We start from the raw sequence: 25,482 nt of genomic DNA on the forward strand, positions 1-25,482 counted from the left end.
AATATAAGAAGAAAATGGCATATTAGTTGATCTTTCTGATTATAGCATTGAATGCATTTGAAGTAATATTGCTGATCACGATTTATCAGTCCAGTAATCCGATGAACATGAAGGTGCCAATCTGTGTAATTTTCCTATCTATAGAACTGTTTGAAATTTTCTCCTTAAAAATTGGCTAAATATACACTATCTAATGGATCTTCTAGCAAAGCAGTATTGATTCAATTATAATGGAGTGTTAGTTTGTTTTAAAAGCAGTCATTTCACTGAAATTACCCTGGTATGCTTTTCACACAAAAATTTCATGCAAAGAAACTTGACACGCTATGCATTATTTTCAGTTGATACAAAATTTCTTTTTAAAATTAAGTTCAGTTCCAGAGACACAATTCTTTTAAATACTGATGATCAGACTCTAAGATCAGAAAATCATTTTTACAAATACAAATGACAATTTCAAAATATTCCAGGGATATATATGAAAATAATCTGTGCAGAACATTGAGATCAGTTTGATCTAGAGTTTGGATGCAAAAGTGATGACCATGAAAAATGAATTACTTTACATAGCTAAACTTTAAATCCATCATAGAGTACACACATACAATTAGTAGATATATACTGAAATAATGCAGAACCTAAGCCTTCTTCTGTAAATGTTCACTTTGTTTTTGACCAACTTTTAAAAAAGTATAAACTCAATTAATATAGATCATCCTTTTTTATAATTTGAGCATCATCTCTTTTGTAATCCAACTGTTTGCAGATATCAATATGGTTTCATATTTTAGTAAGTTTTTTTTTTTACCTAACTTTTAAAACAAAAATAACTTCCCTACCTACCGAAAGAAAAAATAAACACATATTTTTTGCCCTAAGCTCGCTAATTCACCTCTAAGACTTAAGAGGCTGAAGCAATCAATTTAGATACCTGAGATTACCGGTACCTTCCTTAGCACTTTTATAATCTCTGATTGTCTCTACCACCCTACTGGTGCTACTTATGACATGTCTTCATCACAAAGATAGCATATGTAATGGATTATTCTCCCATTAAGCTGGTGAGACAGTAATCAGTCAATGGGTTCTAAAAGACTCACGTGTCCTATGTCACCGGAAAGGACATACTGTTCTATTCCAATGGGAAAATAATTGTTAGATGTAGTTAACAAATGACTGGTGTTCTTGTCCACTGGGAAGCCAATAGCTAAATGTTTATAGCAAAGGTTTAGTCTCAATTTTCATAGGAGAGCCAATGGTTAGATGTTGATAGCAAAATATTTTAGTTTTTCTCTTATTTGAGAGCCAATTGATATATGTTGACAGTAAAGGTATAAACTTTATATTCATCAGAGCCAATATTGGTTTGATGTTAATTACAAATGAGTCAATGGTAAAAAGACAAGAAGTAGATTACAAAAACTGATGCTTTTTTTCCATTTGAGAGTAAATAATGTTGTTTGCAATGGACATAGGTCTACCGTAAGAAAGTGAAATATTAAGAGTGAATTTTAAGTTTCAAAGTAAAATTTCATATCATAGTACAGGAGATACCAAGATAATCAATTTTAACCTGCTATATAATTAAATTCGAAGTCAGGGGCTTGATCTCCCTTTTTTCAATACTCTCTTTTGATTCATTGCTAGAATCAATCTTGTGGATGCTTACAAGAGGAAATAAAAATGTCCAAGACAATTCCTTCTTGCATAGGAGAGGTTGAAAGGTGGCTACTCCTATGCATAGAAGTTGTCATAAATTGTTTCCAACTTGCAATAAAGCACATCTCCGTTCATCTATATTCTGTCCCCAGTTGATTGCTTCCTGGCTGACCATTTCTGATTCCAATAAACAGGCAATAAACTCCTGTATTCCAGGTCCCTAAAGAAGCTGTCATGGTCAAAGGAAGGAGGGGATTTCTTCCACATCATCAAATGATTTCAATGACATCTATCTGTCGACCTTTGCTCATAGAAGCCGGATGCCTTTTTCTGCCTTGTTATGTCATAGGTTAAAAAAATTGCATTGCAAAGCTTTTTAGATAAAATCCATTCAAGGTTTTGGTCCCCGTGTCTTGTGCTGAGTACTAAGTCTTGCTCATTCTTGCTTGGTCCCTGTGTCTTGTGCTGAGTACTAAGTCTTGCAGTTTCTTTGGCACTGCCAATCGTATTCCTTTTTTCCTATTCACTACCCAAGTTACCTCTAGCATATTAATTCACTAAACATGTACGTCAGATTTGCACTTTATAAAAATTCTGTCACATATGGGTTTTTTCAAGAATTTTGAAATAAGAAAAAGGAAAACAGTAAGTTTAAAATTAATATAAAATTAAGAATAAAATGAAAATTACTCCTTCATCAGATCTGCAAACACCATTCTGGAGGACAAGCGATAGACCTGAGAATCAATTGAGATCAACCCTGGTGAATACTAGGTCATAAAGTTACAAAACATATTTGCACAAATTAGGTTCTGTATTGTTATTCTGGAAACATACCGGGTAATAGCTAATTTATGAACAAGAGACATTGCAAAAAAATTCATTTGAAAATAGTAAAGATCAGCAGGTCTGATTGAATGAAATTTTTAAAAATGTCTGTACTAAGTAAATAAGTCGGCCTAAGCCTCCATAATGAATTGAATTAAGCAAAAACCGCAAGGGATGCTGGGATAGATGTCTGAGACCATTGTTTGACACCAGTCTAGGTTTATGACACTCTTAAGGGCATAAAACTTGATGACAAATTGACTTATTACAGAACTGCTAATGTAATTGATGGTGACCAAACTCATGCTGAGGCTGCCAGTTTCTTTGTGGGGTCCCGTTTCCTGGGGCTCCCCTAGGACAGCTATAGCTGATTCTCGGTCAACACTGGTGAACACTTTGACAGAAAACCAAGAACTTGTCAAATACCTCACTAATTTTTACAACTGTATCATTTTAATTCATACAGTTTTCACAGTCCTCAATAAAATAGCAATAAAAGTGTCAGATATCTAACTTTGATGCTTCTTTCTACAATAATATAACTTTCTGACATTAAAGTCATGATAAGAATTTTCAGCACATGCAATGATATTTGCTTAAATGAGTTTTATCAAACGGCACCACTCCAATAATTGTGGTAAGTTGGAACATTAAGAAGTCTGCATGGAGATTTTTATAATTTTAAACCTTCGTTCTTTCTTAATTTCTGATTAGATACTGCAGGAGAACAAAATGTATTTGAAAAGTTCAGGCTACCATGTTCAGCTTCCAAAAGTAAAGCTATTGTTGCAGACTTTCAGTGTGATTTATTTGATTTCAATTTGTAATCATGCATGATTATGAATAAAGCCAAGCAAACAGATTTTTTTTTCTACAATGCAGTCCATGAACAATTATGGTAATAGATCAAATAATTAATTAAGTGTACACAATCACTGGGTCCTCATAGGGACTCGGGATATCTGGGTGAACTCTAGACTCTGATACTATCGAATACTTCCACAAAGTCAATAGTTCAACATTTTACAGTTATTTAATATAGATTTATGATAACCATTTAGTTTGTTAGGGGCTAAGAGCCATTGTTATACTTTCATGTTAAATACTGAAATCTGATTGGTTAAGACGCAGTTAATAATATTTACTATTACCCTCAGCGTTAGCAACCCACTTGGCAACGGGTAACATTAAAAAATGTTACATGCGCGAAAATTATGCGCGTACGGTTCGCTGTAGAATTCACGTTATTCCTATATAAAAGCAGTAAAATTTTCTTAAAAATTTTAAACAAGAGGCCCATGGGCCACATCGCTCACCTGAGGAACAATAGGTATGATAAAATCAGCTTAATGGAGTCATAATACAAACTATCTGGACAATGTACAATAATACATGTAGATCCTGTATAAATAAAATCCATTTTCCCATGGATATTCTTATGTTTATAATCATTAGTCCCTTTTCTAACAGGATGATTTTATAGTCATATCATATGTTGAGTATTGCAGTTCTCCAAAAGATCCTTAACAATAGTTTATATATGGGATATAAATGTACATCAAACTCTGAACCTTCTCGGGAGGCCAAAGAATTGTCCTGGGGCCAAAGTCTTAACAATTATAAAGAATCATCTGGCTGATTAGTTTCTGAGAAGATTTTTAAAGATTTACCCTATATATTCCTTTGTTAAACTTTGACCCCCCATTGTGGCCCCACCCTACCCCTGGGGATCATGATTTTCACAACTTTGAACCTACACTACCTGAGGATGCTTTCACACAAGTTTCAGCTTTCCTGGCTGATTAGTTTCTGAGAAGAAGATTTTTAAAGATTTACTCTGTGTATTCCTATGTAAAACATCGACCTCCCATTGTGGCCCCATTCTACCCCAAGGGGTTATTATTTTCACAACTTTGAATCTACACTACCTGAGGATGCTTCCGAACAAGTTTCAGCATTGCCAGCTGATTAGTTTCTGAGAAGAAGATTTTTAAAGATTTACTCTAAATATTCCTATGTTAAACTTCGATCTCCCATTGTGGCCCCACCCTACCCCCGGAGGTCATGATTTTCACAACTTTGAATTTACACTACCTGAGGATGCATCCACACAAGTGTCAGCTTTCCTGGCTGATTGGTTTCTGAGAAGAAGATTTTTTAAGATTTACTCTATATATTCCTATGTTAAACTTCGATCCCCCATTGTGGCCCCACCCTACCCCCGGGGGTCATGATTTTCACAACTATGAATCTACACTACCTGAGGATGCTTTCACACAAGTTTCAGCTTTCCTGGCCGATTAGTTTCTGAGAAGAAGATCTTTAAAGATTTACTCTATATATTCCTATGTAAACCTTCGACCAACCATTGTGACCCCACCGTACCCCAGGGGTCATGATTTTCACAACTTTGAATCGACACCACCTGAGAATGCTTCCACACAAGTGTCAGCTTTCCTGGCCGATTAGTTTCTGAGAAGAAGATCTTTAAAGATTTACCCTATATATTCCTATGTAAAACTTCGACCAACCATTGTGACCCCACCGTACCCCAGGGGTCATGATTTTCACAACTTTGAATTGACACTACCTGAGGATCCTTCCACACAAGTGTCAGCTTTCCTGGCCGATTAGTTTCTGAGAAGATTTTTTAAGATTTACTTTATACATTCATATGTTAAACTTTGACCCCCCATTGTGGCCCCACCCTACCCCCGGGGGTCATAATTTTCACAACTTTGAATCTACACTACCTGAGAATGCTTCCACACAAGTGTCAAGTGTCTGGCCGATTAGTTTCTGAGAAGAAGATTTTTATAGATTTACTCTATATATTCCTATGTAAAACTTCGATCCTTCATTGTGGCCCCACCCTACCTCCGGGGGTCATGATTTTCACAAATGTGTATCTACATTACCTGATGATGCTTTCACACAAGGTTCAGCTTTCCTGGCTGATTAGTTTCTGAGAAGAAGATTTTTAAAGATTTACTCTATATATTCCTATGTTAAACTTCGACCCCCCATGGTGGCCCCACCCTCAGGTGAGCTAAAAAGGTTAAGTTTACAATACAGTAAGTTGTTAAATTTGGTTTCTGGAAGAACAGACTTGAAAATTTTCTTAATAAATATTGACATTTTTTTTTTACTTTTTTTAATCTTTAGTTTTTAAGATCTGTGTACAAACATAGAATTGTGAGCAAATCTATGTATCTTGCTTATAATTCGAAGCTTAACACTCAAATATGGTTAGTAAATAGAAATTGTAAACAATTAAACACAAGAAACATGCACTACATGTAAAACAAATAAAGAACACAATTTATTTTTTCGAAATGAATCATATATATACATGTATATACCTACATATTTCCGTCAGCGATATCAAACTCTATTTAAACTGAATAAACTCGAGAAAAATGCCGAGCATCTCAACAAAACCTATTCAGGCTATTGCATTAATCTACCATTACGCAAAAGATAATGCAGAATTACCGATAGAATGAATTGTATTTCAGTACCCCTACATCAGATTTTGCTTAATTTGCGCAGGAAAACAGTTAACTGTTTGATTTACCGAAGTCTCTGTTTGATTTGATACGTAAAAATCACGAAATACAGACGATAGTTTCCAAGTTACAAAGCATAAATAATGAAAACGAAACGAAAATCAGAACAAGCTAACACCAACGTCATGTGTGAAAACTGTCAACGCATTGAAATATTTAGCCTCAATTTACTTCACAAAATCGGCACCAATATATTTTGCATGTTTAAAAATTTCCCTTCATACGCGAACTGTTGCACAACAAGCAAATTCATCATAGTCAGATCGACCCTTTTTCGTATAATGTCATGGCTGCTTTAAACAAAGAACCTTGTTTTAGAAGTACGGAATCATTTTACCGTATGCCGAACCCGAAGCTATTAAACTGATTGAAACACGCCTTTCCTTTATTATTATTTTCGTAATAACTCAGATTAGAAACAAAATTACCTCTTAATTTTTGCAATTTATATTTTCCTTCCCATAAGGATAATTTATGCTAAACTACGTTGAATTTGCCTCGGTAGTTCTTGAGAAGAAGATTTTTAAAAATGCACCCCCCTTTTTCTACAGTTTCAAGGTTTTCTCCGCTTTGAATACAGATCGGACTTTTATTTCTGCAATTTATATTTGCCCTCCAATAAGGATGCTTTGTGCCAAATTTGGTTGAAATTGGATAAGCGGTTTTAGAGAAGAAGTTCAAAATGTAAAAAGTTTACAGACGGACAGACGGACAGACGGACGGACGGACAGACGGACAGACGGACGGACAGACGGACGACGGACAAAATGTGATCAGAATAGCTCACTTGAGCTTTCAGCTCAGGTGAGCTAAAAAGACATTCAGTATAACAAAATAAATAGTGCCTGTTTGGGAGGATAACAGTTGAAATTGACACCCCTCGAAAACCATTGTCAACCTCCGCTTCGCGTCGGTTGACAATGGTTTTCTCGGGGTGTCAATTTCAACTGTTATCCTCCCAAACAGGCACTATTTATATAGTAAGGGGTCAGAACAAAACAATCATAGGAGAGTTTTACATAAAACTAAAGTATGATTATTGTTACCCGGTAAGTTAAACATTAAATGGAATTGGGTAAAATATAATTTGATGGACAAACCAATTTACCTGTTTTTGGCCTCTAGCTGGGATATTAGCTCTCTCTGGGCTTTGTTAGTATCTAAGCTGAAGTTTAGCTCTGTTGGACTTCTAGCCTTAAAAGAAAAAAAAATATGCATAAAAAATCCAATTCAAGAAATTAAATATATTCATGTAACTATAACAGATAATAAATAAAACAGTAAAACTTGGTTATAGTGGTTCTATACAGTGATGTCAGAACTGATTTACTTTGCTACAAGTTTATAACAAATGCAAACAGTTTCATGGCAAATTCAAAATAAAGCAAGTATGAAACACTGCAGTTGGTTTTTTCCCTTTCCTATTTAACCAATGCAAAAGTGTAACATATTCATATATTATCTATCTTATAAAAGGACTGGTACTAAATGATTTACCTACTGGCCCAAAGATTATAAAGCAGTCCACATTTTGTACCATGGTATTGTACAAACACAAAACCTAAAGTTCATATGGATTCATTGCAGGAATCAGACTACATTGAATGTCTAAGATAACAGCCAGTTTCAACCCTCATCAAACAATAATTCTAAATGTGTTTCAGTTGGGTTTGAATTTCTTTGCTTATAAATTTATAAGAGTTGATATGAGATATTCTTTTATCCATTTTCTCAATTATGTGTACTCATCTGCAGTACGTGACATAAAAAAATGACACCATATTTGCTATCCAATCACATCAGAATGAGAGAAAAATATCCAATTTTCTTCAGGTTTTTCCTTTGGGAAACAGAGTGCAGCTATTAACAAGCAGAATTTTTCTAGTAATTACATGTAGTTCACTTTTTTATGAAATAAAGTTGTTTTCAAAAACGCAAAACTTGTGGCAAAAGTTTTATGTATTTCGGTACAAAGAAAACCTAATTAATTAAAGTAAAATTATGATTTTTACTATAAGGAGCAATTGTACCTTTTCAAACAGTCATATTAGCTTTGCTTCTGTAAATCGTAACTGATGTCTTATAAAATTCAATTCACAGTCATTCTATAATGGGAGAAGATTCAACAGTCATGTCAACAGACATTTATTTATGGCCATTCCTTAGAATAAAAAATTAACTTCCTTGAAAAAAAAATGTATTAAGAACCTTATCTATCATTAAATAAAGGTGGCAATTAACTTTTGTACCATTTAATTATTGAGTTAAATCAAACACACCTAGACACTATATTCAAGTTCAAGAAATTAAGAAGTTATAAATTTCTAGTCTAGCAGACTGACATGATGGATGGAAAGAAGAATAGATGGATAAATAAAAAGATGGATAGCCCAAAACTCTCTGTGTCCCTCGGGTGACACTGTCTGCATATGAATTTTTATAGAAGTTGACAAATATGACTAAAAACAGTGTACCCAGAAGGCACCAATACTTATAATATAAATCAAATTGAATGCAGCTTGGGAACATACCGTACATATTATTACATATGTTAGAGTACAGGATATACTGATAATCAAAACACTGAATGATTTTTGGAAAAAATGCAAAAATTCACTTTAGAAGAAAATAAAAATTATAATTGATGTATGATAATGTACAAGCTCAATTCATAGAAAACAATTAAGCTCCCATTGATGAAGTCTGTATTGTTCATAAGCCGCGATTCCAGGCAACCTACTTCCCGGTACAAATTGAACAAAACATTGATTATCTGTTTCAATACACAATAGCTTTGTAAATTAAACATACCAGATTTTTTTATATACCCCGGGAAAACAAACGAGAAGGTATCAAATACTTACTACCATGACGGGATTACATTTATATAGCCGGGGAAAACAAACGAGAAGGTATTAAATACTTACTACCATGACGGGATTACGATTCCTTTTCACGCTGTGCTGAGATTTACTCCGACGAATTTTTTGGAAAAAGGTTTTCATGATTACCGATTTATTAACGACTAGGAAACACTGTAAGGTGGTTTGAGTTTCGCTTTTTCTCCTAAAAATCTCCACAAAATGTCAGCACTTAATCTATCATCTCATCATAAATTGTCAATATAAAAACTGGGTGCAGTGCCCAGCGCTAGTTAAACACTAAAATATTGATGGATAATTATATCCTCTTGACATATTGTGCATTTGATGTTAAACATCAATATGGATCTACGAGTTTTTTCTAGGCGAGTATCCTCTAACACTTTGTTAGCGGTATCTCTCCATCCCACGGAATGGCTTGCCCATACCCCACAGAAATAAGAGCTGATAGTATAACTGCTCCTGGTTGTCACACAGACTCTACTTAAAGAGCTGCCACAAGCCGTTGTGGTAATCCATACATATATAGAAAGAGAATATCGCAAGTTTTCTTTCTCAGTCTCTCCCCTATATCCCACTGCAAAAGCCTTATTCAGCAGAACGTTCAGTCCTAGCTCTATCTCATCTTCCCTTGCAAAACACTATTGGCTATTCAGGGCAACTCTCTGCTCTTGTCTTTAAATGACATGCATAATTGCCGGTACTAAGTCAACAAAATAAAACAGAGAGCGAGGATAAAATATTGGACTGTGACATTTTCCTGTCAAAAGCTCAGGGGTATACTTGTATAAATTTACCAATATCAGAAAAAATGTAGAGTTCTGAGCTCTGATGTCAAAATGTGTGAAGTATTGAGTGTAATCCCCGGTGTATTATATCCAGGAGTTTTATGATCATGGGAATTCCAGGCAAAGACTGAACAAACACAAAATAAAGGCTGCCCAAACATCACACAACCTCGCTGTGGGTCTCTTTGTTCATCTGTTTGTTTTACACAACAAAAATCTTTTTTTCCTCTCTTTCCCTCTTTCCCCTTCCTCCACACATGATCCATATGTATATAAATGAGGGGATCAATTTTCTGGGATCAAAAACAGTAGATTCCATTCATTAACTATTGATGAAACTGAATAGCCAATCATAAATGCATAATGAAAACAAAGTCCTGCCCCATCAGTATATCAGTTAATGCTGTACCATGCTAATTTGTTATCTGGTTATGTAACATAGGCAACTCGATTCCTCCATTAGTAACACCCTGATCAAACCACTAAAACACACCATGTTGATGATGCACCATTCAATAAAGATATGTATTAATCGGTAGAAGATGAAGCACACCATGAAATAAACATTTTATTTTGAGTCGTATGACGATGATATTAGCTATTTGTTTTCACCTACTGTGAGAGGTTTGGTACTAGAAGGAAGGGACTGCGGTTTTAATGTTCATTATCAGAATATTAGAAACTTGAGTGTGCAATCTAATGTTTAATGAGTCTGTCAGAGGAGACTAACACATCTTCAGGCAGATCAAACTCTAAAAATTTAATATGGACCCAATCTAGAAACAATATATAGAAATCATTGCCAGTCAAAAGGCAGAATTAGTATCAAATTTGTACATTTTGTAGAAGATACAGTGACAGAGGCTAAACCAGTGATTGGTACTGTTTGCAATATCTGATGAATTGCAACTACCCCCCCCCCCCCCCCAAAAAAAATTTCTCAGATTTAAACACTAGCTCTCAAATACTTTGTGAAGATGACAGATTATATTCCTCTTATCAGTAAGCGGATATGTTTTCTACTCTATGGCTCCTATTTTAATTTACATTATCATTCGCTAATGAAAAAAAAATCGCACAAAATAATTATTCTGTCGAGGCTTTGCAGGACTGTCATCATTGACTGTCTGGGAGCTAAATCCACATCAATCCATTTTTTCCTCATTTAATGGCTTGCTTTATTGCTAATGAATTTTTGATTATGTCAGCATTACTTTACCATGTATAAACCAATGGATTAGGACACCATAAAATATGTGTTTATTAAGCTGACATTATTTATTTCACTTTCTGACAAACATGAAGTTTATCTTAAATAGTCAAATAATTTGTCTGTAGCTTTCATTTAAACATAACAGCTGAATAGTTATATGATTGGTTAAGAAGTTTTTATGATTATATATACATATATAGCCTCATGAACAAAGTTTCCTGTTCCTATGATAAATACCCATTGTGTGTATGACTGTTTGAAGTGAAGTCTGCCCAATGATTCAAAGGACTGTTTGTGCAGTGGATGGGGGGGGGGGGGGGGGGGATCCATGATTCATGACCACTGATGCTATAGGATATAGTCATTGTGAGTTGCTCTCTCCCAGACTTAAAGCCTAACTTCTATGAGAGAGTCCCAATGCTCTCAAATCACAGAGAAAATGGTTGTAAGCTCATCATAGAATTTTATCTTTAACAGCCAAGACTTCACTTACAAAGTTCCAGTGACTTTACACATTTTACATCAAACAGTTCTTTTGCAAGGTAGCACTTTATGCTAATGATAGAAACTGTTGATTAAAATAGCTTACGTAAAACAAAAAATTAAATTAGTCATACTCTTCCTTGTTTGCTCTCCGATACCATTATCGGTTCCGTTCATTTCAAGAGCAGCAATCACCCAGAATAACGACCACACAAAAAAACCAAAAACAGCGCACCAAGAGATAATTGATCTTTAACATGTCCAACAGTTTAAATCACGCTCAAGTTTGCAGATGACAGAGCAGCTGTTGTCTGTATTGACAGCCATAAAATATGTTCACCATAGCATATGAAAAATCTGCTGGCTCAGACACCAAACGACATGTCATGTAAAGACAGGAAATGCCCACTGTCCCTGATGCTAGGAGTTTCCATGACACAATTTTAATTTTTTCAGCTTTCAAGTCATCAAAGTACCTTCAACACTAAGAATTTAAAATTAACGGAACTGAAATAAATTTCATTTGATTTTCTGACATTCTGAATTTTACTTTGTCAGAGAATATTATAATCATACTGTAAAAGTATGTTATAGCGAAGTTCTAAAGACCAGTGGATTTACTTTGCTACATCTGTAATTCATTGTATCTGTATTATGAAATTGTAATAATGGGTATAGTGCATTTGCTAAATAATATTCTCTAGCTAAAGACTACCATTTTAGCTTATCAAGCATAAAATGAAATCTTTTCTGAGAATTTATGGCATTTGATTGTCTAATGCACCCTTGCTATTCTGCACTTACAGTAAGTCTCCAAGAAATGTGCATTGAAGTAATAAAAGATCTTCTGCAGGAGTCTTGCTTCTTTGGATCTCGCACTGCCATATTGGGTACAGTATTATCAGAGTATTATGTCCTATTTGATCACAGCTTTAAAGTGTATAATGTAATAGCATGAATTTTCAATTTCAATTTTTTTCCCTTCTCATTTTTTGCAGAGAGCTAAATTTAGTCAAACTTATTCAATGTGATGCAATGATCTGTGAAAAAAAGAAGCAGGAATTAAAAATATCTGCTCAAAATTCCTTAAACAGGTTTATATGAAATTGAACATTGTTATGAAAACAATTTTTTGTTGAAAACAAGTTGTTTAGCCCAAAATTACAAATAGCTTCCACCTGCAGCACTGCTTTTATTTGTGAATTACATGCTATACATGTATTTTGTATTTAGATGACTGTCAAACCACCACCGTCTTGTGCCATGAAGGAGTATTACAGAGGAACCAAACTTAACACGATAAAAAACATGAAATAGCTCTTCATGGAGCTGCACATAAAAATCACTTAAACTGACAATCAAACTTGAGCCTTTTAAACACTTGGGCAACAAAAACCATTCATTTCAATGAAATAACCCCCCTCCCCCTCTCTGAAATAACAATTTCAAAATTTATGAGCATTTGGGAGTACCAAAGCCAATGGTGTGTAATTGAAATCATGACTTTTCCTGTCAAAAAAGGAAGAAAGTCATGCAAATTATGGCTGGAAATGACACAGGAATTGTCCCTGCACATGAAGATCTTTGCGGAAGGGGAATCTCCAGGGAAAGGAGGCTGATTCATACAACAGGGAAGCAGCTAATGAGGCCATGACCACAGCCCTGTTGGGTCACACACAGCACAGCTACTGCTGAAATAATGCTCATACGAGCTTTATACAAAATTGACAACACTGTTCAATTCAGAAATTAACTCCAGTTATGGTTGGGGGACTTTATATTAATATCCATGCATGTCTCATAATGCAGTTGTTGTCTCCGTTGTCTTCATAAGATGAAATATCACTTTCAACAGATTGATGTTCCTTTCCTAAATAGATTTAATTAGAAGGAATCATTTTTACATTAGGATTTACAGGATTAATGGTGGCTGGCACCAGAGTATCCCACACAGGGGTTATGACCCAAGATATGACCTTTAACCTTTGTTTCCTCCAACCCTGAAGCCAGCACATAAATGACTGTGATAGTAGCTATGTGGGTTTGGTATGTCAGTTGTTTTTACTTCTACAAGTTGGGATTGGTATGTTCAAAAACTACATCATCTGAGTTGTCTTATAATCCTGGCTAAAATAATGAAAAATGGTTATACATATAATACTGTTCATTAAAAACAAATTAACCAATCAATACAAATACTATAGTTTAGTTTTATTGGGAGTGATGGCAGAACTATACATGATTATTCTATCATCCAGATTTAGACTAGGCTGATAAAAAAATTGATTAGAAAGTTGCTGAGGTATAATGGGAACTTATGCATGATCTGCAAATGTCAATTCCTAGAGAGTGAAAGTGCAGCATTTTCCGAGTGGCTTGTTGTTTTAATGGCCTTGGATTGAAGGGCCTGTCCCGTTAGGATTTTAATTAGGTCAGGTGGGTGGATAGGTGAAAGATAACACGTGAATGTCAACATCTAAAAAACCATATTGTGAACGAAAATCAAATCTGTATCATCTAATTTTATAACCCACTGCAGATATTGATATTCAATTTAAAACACACATTTTACATTATGAGCATTAAAATCTAATTGTGGGTGAATACCAATATCCATTATTGAGACCAAGCTTCCATTATGCTGCTAATTTTCTGCCAATACATGTGCTTTAGGCAATAAATTTAATGAACAGAGCATCATTACACAGATAATGAAAATAGATACACAGCGGATTAATTGCCGTGGCAAAATCACTTACACTCTCACTCCGCAGGGGAGTCTGACCAATATGGGTTAAAGGATATTGAAGGAATAAACCGAATTTCACTCGGGTGAAACTTTCAGGATTTTTTTGACAAAGCTTAGAATGAGGGCTGGTAGCCATTTTTAGCCTATTTTTATCTCCCCAAGACAGAAGTGCTCTGTACATGCATCTGATAATTTGTCGACCACCCAGCCTCCTTAACTAAAGAAACACAGCTAGCAGACAGACAGACATCATTCACAATTGATAATGGACATGATGCAAATTTTGCCTAGATACCAAAAGATATTGTAAACTCTACAGAGTAGCGATACAAAAATCAAAAAAAGAAAGGGGAACATATGCTTCAGTTGAAACTGATTACAATAGTGTGGCTTCATTAATTTTTGGGGGCATCAATTTAGTGAAATCTATGGCTTTGAGACTTTGTGGACAATGGCTTTCCAAACACAATATCTTTGCAGGTATTTACTTTTGATTTTGTTGCTTTGCTAAACAAAATTGGTGCACCAAATATATTGATAAAACCTCTGTTTATTTTGCATTCATTTATGGAATATATTTTCTTCAACAAATTTACTTCTGATGGATGCAGAAAATAGTCAAACTCTGTCTTTTCCAATCTGTTTCCATGGCAATGCAGAGGACATGTTGTGTTTTCGGGAATTAGGCATAGATCCATTCATGAATAGCAATGACAATATTTCCTGGAATAGACCAAGTCCTGCAGTCTGGTTCAGATGTGCTTAAGGGCTTTATCAATCACAATTAATATTAGCCGACAAACAGGGGACAGATCGATCAGAAAATGCAAGGTGGCCAATACAAAGTATCTGATATGCAAAAAACAATCATGGACTATCATATTTCTGCTATTGTCTTTATTGAAATTATCGCAATATTCTGTAATATGAGATTTTTCTGCTTCAAAAGACGAGGCAAATATAATATTTTTTATTATTGTATATATTGTTTCTTCTCTCTTTTGTAAGAGAAAATTAATGTAAATCAGAAACACCATATATGACCAATGTAAAGTATTGTAATCCAAAATTCTGATGAACCGTCTTCTATTCTTTAAATCTGCCTCAAAATTAATGTAACACGATTGTACTTTGGAGTTGACCTTTGATCATGTCACTTACTCAACATATAGTTTAAATCTTAACCTTTGAGATGAATATCTTGAACAATTAACATCTGACCTTGACCTTGAACATTAGTGTCAAGATTTAGTTTCTAAATAAATAAATATTATTCAATAGAAGTTCAATAATATAGTCAAAGACAAACTATAATCAGATGTATTTCCAAGCTTGAGATATAAAACCAATATCTATACCTATTATATATACCCCATAATTGTTGACAAAGGAGAGAATAACACCAGAATCGGGGTAAAAATATACACGCATCTGAGTCAGTACAACCTATTTGCCATAAAACATATCCTATCAAACTGCTTCAATATCCTAGATTTCTAATACCAATAATTTATTACAAAAGGGCAAGTCAACCGATTTCTTATGTCACATGAAATACATCAAATACAGACTTACTTTCATAAAAAGTCACAGAGAAAAAAACCAAACTTGGAAATAAAAGTAGCACATGTTGACATAATTCATATTTCATAGACACAGTTTTTGGACAGACAGAACATGAGACGATTCGCAAAAAGTCTGGAGACAAATTTTAATGAGGTTTGAGCTGGGCTTTTTTATAACATTCATTGAATTTCCTGCAATGCCATGGCTTTGATAGTGGTAGAAATTTGATTTGTCTTGGTTTATGTGTCACTTAATGTCTCATACAGTACCTTTTTGATGTCCTCAAAATCAACAATAATTATACATATTGGAGGACAGGGAGGCACAGTTTTTCATAACTGTCTGGAACATATGTACCATTAGAGTAAATCAAATTATGTGGTAGTTTAACAATGTTATGTATGTGACAAAAAACAGTGGGAAGACGCCGAGATCTAAGTGACAGCTAGTACATTTCTAATCAAATTAAATCTATAAATTTAGACTAATTTGGATCTAATTCACAACAAAACCCAAAGTTCCTTATCATTGATATCAAACACTATGATAATACCTACTGAGCCCAATTTTGTGTTTTTGTTAATAATTTTTCTGAAGGTCCACCTATGGAAACCAAGTTACAACTTTTATGACCTCTAGAAAGTACAGACTGCATTTTACAAAAGAACTTACAACTTATAACCAAATTAATGAACGCTTTTTCGATCATAAACTACCTACTCGATGTTCTAATTTAATGCCTGTGTCATAAAATTTGATTAAGAAAATCAAAATCTTTGTGGATTAATTATTTTACATAAATTTGGTTATTAAAAATCATTTAACGAGACTGAAAATATTTAGTATATGACTTCGTCATAAGTTTCTTTCTAAATCGCAGCATTGGTTACCCCTCTAACCAGCACCAACAAAAAGGCAATGCTATGCCATCAGAACCAGTCCAAGGGGCCTTCTATCACTTATACATATTTTATCTAAAGATCAATTCTATGTTAGAATCAAAATTCAGTGGTCAAGCATAGTCGGAGATTTTCCTCATAATTTACAATTTGAGAGACTTAGATGAGTAAAAAAGCCATTTACTCCATTTATTTGTTGCTATGTGGTCCCGTTGCCATGGTAACAGAGGTTAAAAATGTAAAAATACAGACAAATAATCGCCATCAGTTTATTTTTGTCCCTTAATTTCGCCCTCATTGTCAGTGGACGAATTTCAGACTGGGTGAATTCCAATGTCTAAAATTATCTCTCTTTGAACACAACTGTGTCTGGGCAAATTCAAGATGAGGCGATAGTGCAAGTGTAGAAGGGTGAACATTGTACAGGGCGAAAATAATCCTGCATACAGTATATACTGAAGTCAATTCTATTTTAGTTGATTACAAGTGAGTATGAAGTAGGACTTGTAGTGCATGGATCATATCTATTTCACAATAAAATTATAGTCTAACATCAATAAACTCATAACTACAAAAGGTGTTTACACAGTGTATAAACCAAACAAGTCTTCAACTTTACATTGCTGAAATCTCTATATCTAAATACTACTGTACAGAAGTGTATGTACCCAATGAAATCCAATTACAGGTCAGCAACTAAAACAGTGTATTCTCTGTATCTAAATACTCTATAAGAATTCCAGTGTATAACCTAGATACAAAGGTCCAAATGAACAAAGGTCCAACCAAAAGGAAAGCTTAGTCCATCATTACAGAGACTGAGCTCACAAGTCTAAGAGGAGTTCCATTTCACATACCGTAACTACTACAAGATAAGTGATAGTCCACCATGGAAGTCCACAACTACTGAAGCCGAGTACAGAGAGAGAGAGAGAGAGAGAGAGAGAGAGAGAGAGAGAGAGAGAGAGAAGTACAAGAAGCTGTGTAACACAGATCTACAGAGGACAGACAGTAGAGCAGGTGCCCCCTCATCCGTCCACTCACTAGCCAGTTCTACTGAGTCTCACTATTAAAACTATAGCTCACCTTAAGGAGCAACAATGTTATCTACAACATTATAAACAAAGGAACAATCTCATGTATGTAGTATTAGGTCTACGAAATCATTATAAGTATTTGGTTCCTTGGCAAAACTACAGTATATTCCTAGTTAAATGCAATGAATATCTGTGTAAAATGGCAAGAAGTGACCCTTGTGGATTTCAAAATCTTGCAATTAGTTTTCTGAAAATTGTGAACTATATGAAATTATAACTTAATTTGGCACCTGCCATCTCAAATTCCCACAATTTGATACAAAACACTTGAAATGCTGAATCAGATGTTCAAGTAAAATAAGAAATCTACAGTACAAACTTATTTTGAAGAACCTATTATTTCTATTCATTGCTGTCTAATTTGTAGTGGTGTTTCCTATTTTTAATGCAAGTTGAAAATTCAATAGCTTTTTTACTCTTCTTTCTTTTCTTTTTTTTTGGAGGGGGGGGGGGATTACAAACTTACCTTTCTTTTTGCAGATCTTAATTTCCACAATGCAGACTACAGAACATGTATAAATACAGTAAATAATAGAGCCTTGTATTCTAGTAAGAATATCATACATATGATATCAAAAATTAGTTTTTAATATACATGTACATACATCATTAAAATGATGAAAAACTTACTTTAATCCCTATAATTATGTATATTTGTATTCTAAGGGCCAAGAAAAACACAATAAGGAAAGTTGCATTGAGGAAAAAATAGGTAAAAGACTCAGGAAACTTTATCCTTCATCCAAACAGATTGTAAAGTTTTCCTGTTCTTTAAATTACCAACAAGCCATCAATGAACACTCCCTGCAATACTTATTCTGTTTACATCCATTCCCAGCAGTGAGCTAATCTAACTCTCTCAGTCTTTCAGTAACCAATCAAATTTGACCTTTGACTTACTGTGTTTTCCGCGTCTGCCGCCAGTCTCGCTGCGTAGCGGGCAATCAGCCGGTGCTCGTCATCCACCTGAATCGACTCCACACTTGCTGTGATCCTTCTAGGGCTAAAATCATAAAAAACATAAATTCTTCCTTACATGATTTACACACAGTAAAACTTGACTTCTAATGAACTGGTTTTTTTTTAACAAAGAAATCTTCCAATGACCAAGAAATTATATCTAACACAATGCTACCAGTCGGAATCTGATAGTTCCAAATGAAATACATGTATAACAAGTAATTAATTTTAATACTGTGGAAAAATTCATATTTGTGGAAACCAAATTTTGTGGAATATAAATTTTTTTAAGGGTTTGTTGGGATGTTAATTTGTGGGTTTGTTCTGATGTACAATACATTAGGACCGTTTCATGATTTGTTAGGTATGTTTGTTTATGGATAAGGGGTACCCATTTCTTTACTGAAATCTGTAAAAGTTTAGCCCCCATGAAAGAAAATAATCCACAGTGTAGTTGTTTGGAATCAAAATATGTTGAGAAATTCTTTATTTCACCTCTTACTTTTAACAAATATTCAGTTGATCTAGCTCACTAGACCTAAGTAGATATTTTTAGAATATCTTAATTTTAATTTTCATATCATTTCAACGTGCATTTTCATAAAACTTGATGATATTACCATTTACCAAAGCCTAAAATGTTGCATTCTACCTGCCAGACTTTTTCTTCAATACCTTGTATGTACCATTGTTTTTATGAGTTCTTGTGGCCGTACCTTTTCTGCACCATTTCCCCTTCCAGCTGCAAGGAATTGATGGTCTGGTTGATGAGGTTGTCATGGAAACCATTTCGAGGCTGGTTATGGTGAAGTGGAGTAGGAGGTCTAGAAATGGAGAGTAAATAAACGATAGTTCCTTCTTTGCATTCTAACCAAACTAAAACAGTTGACTTTTCCAAGGGCAAAATATGTCTTATTTTCTAATATGTCTTATTTTCTAATAATTAAAGTGACCTTGGCATTCATAGTTGTCTGTGAAGTTCTGATATTAATTTGACATATCAAAAACGGAGATTTTTTTTTTTTTTTTATCAAAACAGCCCAAACAAAAACTAGATGAGGAATTATTCTTTATATGGAATGATATGATATAATTCATTTTCCAATTTACAAGCAAAGACTGAAAATTACAACTACCTGACGATTAACAACTATATAATTATTTTACAATTTTTGTCACTCAATTGACATGCATACAATTATTGATACATTAAAGTGGTATATATACTGTATACATCTTGCAAAGGAAAACAATTCATGCAGACTTTAACAAAATAAGAGCATATGTTACCAATGTGTGTGCAAAGACTGAACAGGTTATCCTCAACAGTCACAATATTAAAGTTCTTCTCAAAAGATCAATTTAGAGCTTATATAGTTCATTATATATTTTGTGGTACATTTTGTTATCCTCCAATGGACCTCATAGACGGTAAAATAAAGATTCCAGAGTTACTGATCTTTGATGTGACTGTTAGATAAATCAATTCTATTATGTTATGCTATAAATCTCAATGGATTATTTCTCAAACTATACCAGAAAGTACAACATAGTTAAACATGCAAGAGTTTTAAAATTTGGCTTCTATTAAAAAAACATTAATAATCATGGCAACTTTTTTTTGGAATAAAGTTTAGTTTTGAACAACATAGTACATCTACTGTAGGATTATTACGGTAATCAAGACACTTTTACACCTGTAATGAGGCTAAAATTTTGAACAACACCATATACCCAATTTAGTAACGACGTGAAAATGACATGTTTATATTCAGATTACGGTTTCTGTACAACACTGTACACGTACTTAAGTAATGACATGACATCTTCAAAGGGGAGATTTCTGAAAGAAAAATGTGTCCAGCCATAAAGCAAGTGCACAAAGCTCAGAATTAAAGACAAATTAATTCTTTAAAGTCAACAGAAGTCAAAGGTTTGATAATTATAACACAAATGTTGAATAACTGTTAATTCAAGAGTAAGTGCTTTCAATTTTAAAACAAGTTGAGAAACAAAACCAATATATCAAAATCAGGTCACTGTTTAAACACCTGATATTCAAATAATGGAAATTATTCAACAAGACAGTTTATCAAAGATTAAAAAATAGCTCAAACTTTAAATTAAAGTCTTAAAAATCATAATATTAGAAATTTGCTGTAGACGAAGTCAAATAAAGATAAGAAATACTGAACTGCAGTAAAAAAATGAAAGTTAGAAAAAGGTTGAGAAAAGGAAATTGCAGCTTTTCAGAAGCAGAGCTTGACTTACATGATATAGGAGAGGTCAATCGTTTTTTCTGGTGTATCAGGGAATTGTGGGAGCTTGGATTGCGTTGATTTGTTTGGCACACATTTAAACGTCTTCTTCAGGTTATGTCCAATCTGCTTTGCAGGAGATTTCTGAGAGGTGAGAAAAAAACAAATTAAAAATATATGCAAAGAACAAGAAGACCTTCGCAATATACTACATAACAGAAATAAACATATTCAAAAGATAAAATTTTTAAAGAGGAATTATTAGCAAATTTCTCAAATTATCTTTGTTCAGCATATCTAAATACTTATCAAATGGCCATATAACAAGCACTGATTGAACAAAAAATAAAATGCAACACTTTGAAATAAAACATTTCCCCTACCAACTGAGCATATTCATTCTCATGTAGTCTAGAATAAAAAACACAACATTTTATATTTATTTTGGCCTAACTTTAAATTCTCATTTTTTAGAAGCTCACAATCCCCATCGTGAAAGCAGTGCAGTCTTACATAGACAGTGAACTCCTTCATGGGATGGTCGTTGCTATGGTTACTGGAGGCGCGGCCCCGCCAGAAGCAGTCTTGGCACAGTTGGTAGTTACAGCACCGCTGACACTTGTAACGGAATCCCATAAAGGATTCCCGGTTACATCCCTCACACTGCACCGGATGAAACACTGAAACGCACAACAAAAAAATGGTTTATTTTAAAAAGCTCAATATTCTGATTTTAAAGGCAAACTCAAGTTTTTATCCATTAGTTTTTATTTCATTATGTTGATGATCAAAGAGTTTACCATGAATACTCAACCATTCTAAATATAAGTATCTTGAACATTGTTATGTAATAATATAAATGTTCAATACAAGATGCTGAATTTTTTCTTAATCTTAAATACTATTTCTATAATGTTTAAAAACAGAAGTCTTGACCAACAAAAAAAAAAAATTCACCCTTCATCATTCAATGATTGGGTTATTACTGACCATTTTCGACCTGTGGCATCCTGCTGAGTATAGGGAACCACATCAGACACTGTGGTCCAGGGTCCGCCATCATCACATTCAGAAAGTCGTTCACATTGACCGGAGCATTCTGTCAGAAACAAAGAGAGAGAAGAGCTTAAAGACCCTGTAATATCTGTACACTTTATGACACTTTAAAAGTTATTAGATATATATATTTAGAAGTGTTTTGAATATGCTTCCCAACATTTTAAATTGACCCCCCCCCCCCCCCAAAAAAAAACAACTCATTCCCCACATTAAAAAAAAAAAGCCAGAGCAAAAAAAAAAAATGTAAAGACACATGATAAACAGCAACCCAAGGATTTGTCTTGAGACCAGAGAGCCAAGGAAGACAACTCATTATAATGGCAGGAAGAATGAAGATGAATTACCGAACCATTGTAAAGTAACACTACCACAGTAATGTGACAAGGCCTAGCATTGAAAAGACAAAACCTTTGCTGAATCAAGTGATGAGTAACACTACACAATGGTTATAAATGAACTAATGATATCATTTTCTAGTGAAAATTTCTCGCAAAATTCCTCACCCATGGCAGTTTCATCCGCACCAAATTTCAAAATTGCGAATTAATTGCTTTAAACTGATGAAAATTATGCAGATGAATCAGAATTACCTTCTGAAGTGAGAGGTATAATGAGAGAAAACCGAGACCCTTCATTACACATGAGAGAGCTAATCAAGATCTGTGTGTAATTACAACATGCATGAATATTGAATTGACTCAGGTAATGGCTGACCAAACACTGGAAGCAGAGATATTAAGCTGAAACTGTTTGTTTGTCATTGATCTGGGCTTCTCTTCTCTCTGATCTTTTAAGCAGGCACCAACAAGTTTCGATAAAAAGATAAATCAGTTTTAATTATTCATAACTCTTAGTCAACAACACTTTTATTCCGCAATAAAACATCAATCAAAGCCAATAATCAGATAATTCCTCTTCAAAGCTGCCGAGGGTAAGGAAGGCTTCTCTCAAGCTTGTATAATACCACTTACTTGCTCAAAAAACTCCAGCTATAGGATTACGGAAACAAGGAACAAGATTACAGGGAATAGGAGGATAATGTACCTTTTATGGATGGATAATTACTTAATCATTTTTCTCCAAGCTTCTCCTTCTACTTTTTTTCCTAGAATTTACAGAAATTAACTAAAAGAAATGAAGCAACTATTTTGTCATACATTTTTCTAAAAGATACTTTGTGATAAAATTTTTGCTTCCAACAGATATGTTCAAAATTGATTGACGTTTTCTTTCATATTATTTTCATTCTTTTTTTATTCATTTTTCATCATACTGAAGTTTTCTAAGCTTTTCTTATTGGGAATATTTCTATCTCAGGGGCTGAGGATTTAGATTAAGGTTAACACGTGCATATAATTTAATCATTCTCCTCATTTATCCCATAATCTTGTTCCTCATGAGTGCATTTGGTCGGGATATAATGAGAATCAAAATCAATGTAACGACCATCATGGAGGAAAAAGGAGAAAGCACAGAAATGTGGCACATTCATGAACAAGCTTCTGTAGGAGTTATTGCCCCTGGTATCCCATAACTAAGAGAGATGTCCAATCAATACTAGATACACAGAGATCACACTTAATTGGCAGCCTACTGGGGATTGATCACAAAATCAATGTCCATTCTAAGAGTGGGGAGGGAAGGAGGGGGTTAGTTGAGGCTCCAGGTACAAGGTCATTAGACATCCCCCATACACACACAGAATCCCCCCCCCCCCCCCCAACAACAACAAACATACAACTTGACCTATTGCTGTATGACAAACAGCTCCAATATTGACAGTGATCAAGTAAATATAGATGTTATAAGGCAATTCCAAAAGCTTTATAGGTAGATTTAATGTCAATACCAAAGCTTTATAGATCTGCTTACTCCCCAGAAGGCCTTAAAGTAGAATTAACCTACTGGTTTTTCAGATAAGATTAGACAAAACATCTACATTTATTGGATAAAAAATGTATGACTGCCTACAATAATACGAAGCTTGCACTCAGCGAGACATGCAAGGATCCTTAGGCAAAAGCACTAACCAAGTTCAATACAAAGCTTACTAGAACCATCAAGGGAAATTTATCCTTCATGCTATAAATAAAGTGTGGAGAAAATTGTTAGTGGAATTATTGCATAGTACTCTCTAACCCCATTACACAATTTCATTTTATAAAACTGATTAAACAAGAACTGAAACATCCAATTATTGGTATGGTTATTACATGTTGTTTCTGAAAACAGAGAAAGAGAAATGGACAAATTGTCATGAGTGACAGATCATGAGAGAGAGAGAGAGAGAGAGAGAGAGAGAGAGAGAGAGAGAGAGAGAGAGAGAGAGATTTATATTACTTTGTCAAAGCAGCTTTTGGGGGCGGTTTCATTGTATCCAAAGGAAGGTCCCTCAAACACAGCGGCAGGGAGGGCAAGGAGGGCGTGGAGGTAGTCCTCAAATCGAGACCAGATCATGTGACCACTCGAGTCCGAGATCTGTGTGAAGATGTCTGAAACATGGAACAGAAAATATTACCACTGTTGAGATTGAATTCACTATTGTGACAGGTAATTTTTGAAAGATTATAATGATTACGTACCAACACTGAAATTTGTTGTTGAGATTTTTTTTGCATGTTTTGAAATCTACATAATGTATTACATGTTCATGTATATAGTTACATTTAAAATTGTAAAAAAATACAGGTATTGTGGAAAGTAGTGGATGCACCACTTTTCTTATAGTGACCTTGAACTTGCACAAATGACCAAAGCTCAATGTCATTCAAGGCAGATCACACTTGTACAGCATTATATTTACATCTACTAAGTATTATTTCCTCTATTTCTTACGCAAAACATATAGTTAATTCATAGCTCTATAGAAACAGCCAGACTGAAATCTACACGCCCCGTTTATCGATTGGTCGAAATCTACAACGACTGAAACTGACAAGATACTGACAGGAATAAAATGGACACGCCCTGTTTATCGATTGGTCGAAGCCACCAGCAACCTAAGAAAAAACACGGACTGCACAAAATAATCATGATGATATCAGACACAAAGTCTCACAGGAGACGATTTGGCTGTTTCTTTTAGCTAACGTACTTATGTACATTAACAGTAATTAAGTGAATTTTACTAAGTTTTCATATGATAATCAATTTATTAATTAGTTAAAAGAAAGATGTTAATATAAATAATAAAATGCTTTCTTTGATAATTCATGCGGGTTATGAAGGTAGCGATCATTGCAGAAAAAAATTACATAACCCGCGTTAGCGGGTTATGTATTTTTTCTTGCAATGTCGCTACCTTCATATCCCGAATGAATCCCCAACGAAAGCATTTTATTGTTTAAATAATTACATTCATGGGGAACACAGCATATATGGCCTCGATGAATAAGATGTTACATGGAGTCAAGGCCATAGCACATAATTTAGGGGTAACCTTGACCTTTCATCAAAGCATACTAGTTGAAGT

The 25,482-nt window shown here is 34.3% G+C and overlaps 1 protein-coding gene across 10 annotated transcripts in view; it reads right to left on the minus strand.

The window, feature by feature from the left end:
- LOC128166839 (dystrobrevin beta-like) overlaps positions 1-25,482 on the minus strand; it is a 49,676-nt gene that overhangs the window by 8,680 nt on the left and 15,514 nt on the right. For 7 of the 10 annotated variants that reach the window (XM_052832253.1, XM_052832255.1, XM_052832247.1 and 4 more), the window contains 9 exons: positions 24,351-24,502; positions 21,942-22,050; positions 21,465-21,631; positions 20,965-21,095; positions 20,501-20,536; positions 19,410-19,517; positions 18,634-18,736; positions 18,200-18,235; positions 7,165-7,250 (listed from right to left, as the gene is read on the minus strand). In XM_052832253.1, the coding sequence (XP_052688213.1) occupies positions 7,165-7,250; positions 18,200-18,235; positions 18,634-18,736; positions 19,410-19,517; positions 20,501-20,536; positions 20,965-21,095; positions 21,465-21,631; positions 21,942-22,050; positions 24,351-24,502 (928 nt within the window). The remainder of the gene's footprint in view (positions 1-7,164; positions 7,251-18,199; positions 18,236-18,633; positions 18,737-19,409; positions 19,518-20,500; positions 20,537-20,964; positions 21,096-21,464; positions 21,632-21,941; positions 22,051-24,350; positions 24,503-25,482) is intronic. The other 3 variants (XM_052832248.1, XM_052832256.1, XM_052832249.1) reach the window with 2 other exon arrangements.

This window comes from Crassostrea angulata, chromosome 10 (assembly GCF_025612915.1).
Source record: "Crassostrea angulata isolate pt1a10 chromosome 10, ASM2561291v2, whole genome shotgun sequence".
NCBI classification, from domain to species: domain Eukaryota; kingdom Metazoa; phylum Mollusca; class Bivalvia; order Ostreida; family Ostreidae; genus Magallana; species Magallana angulata.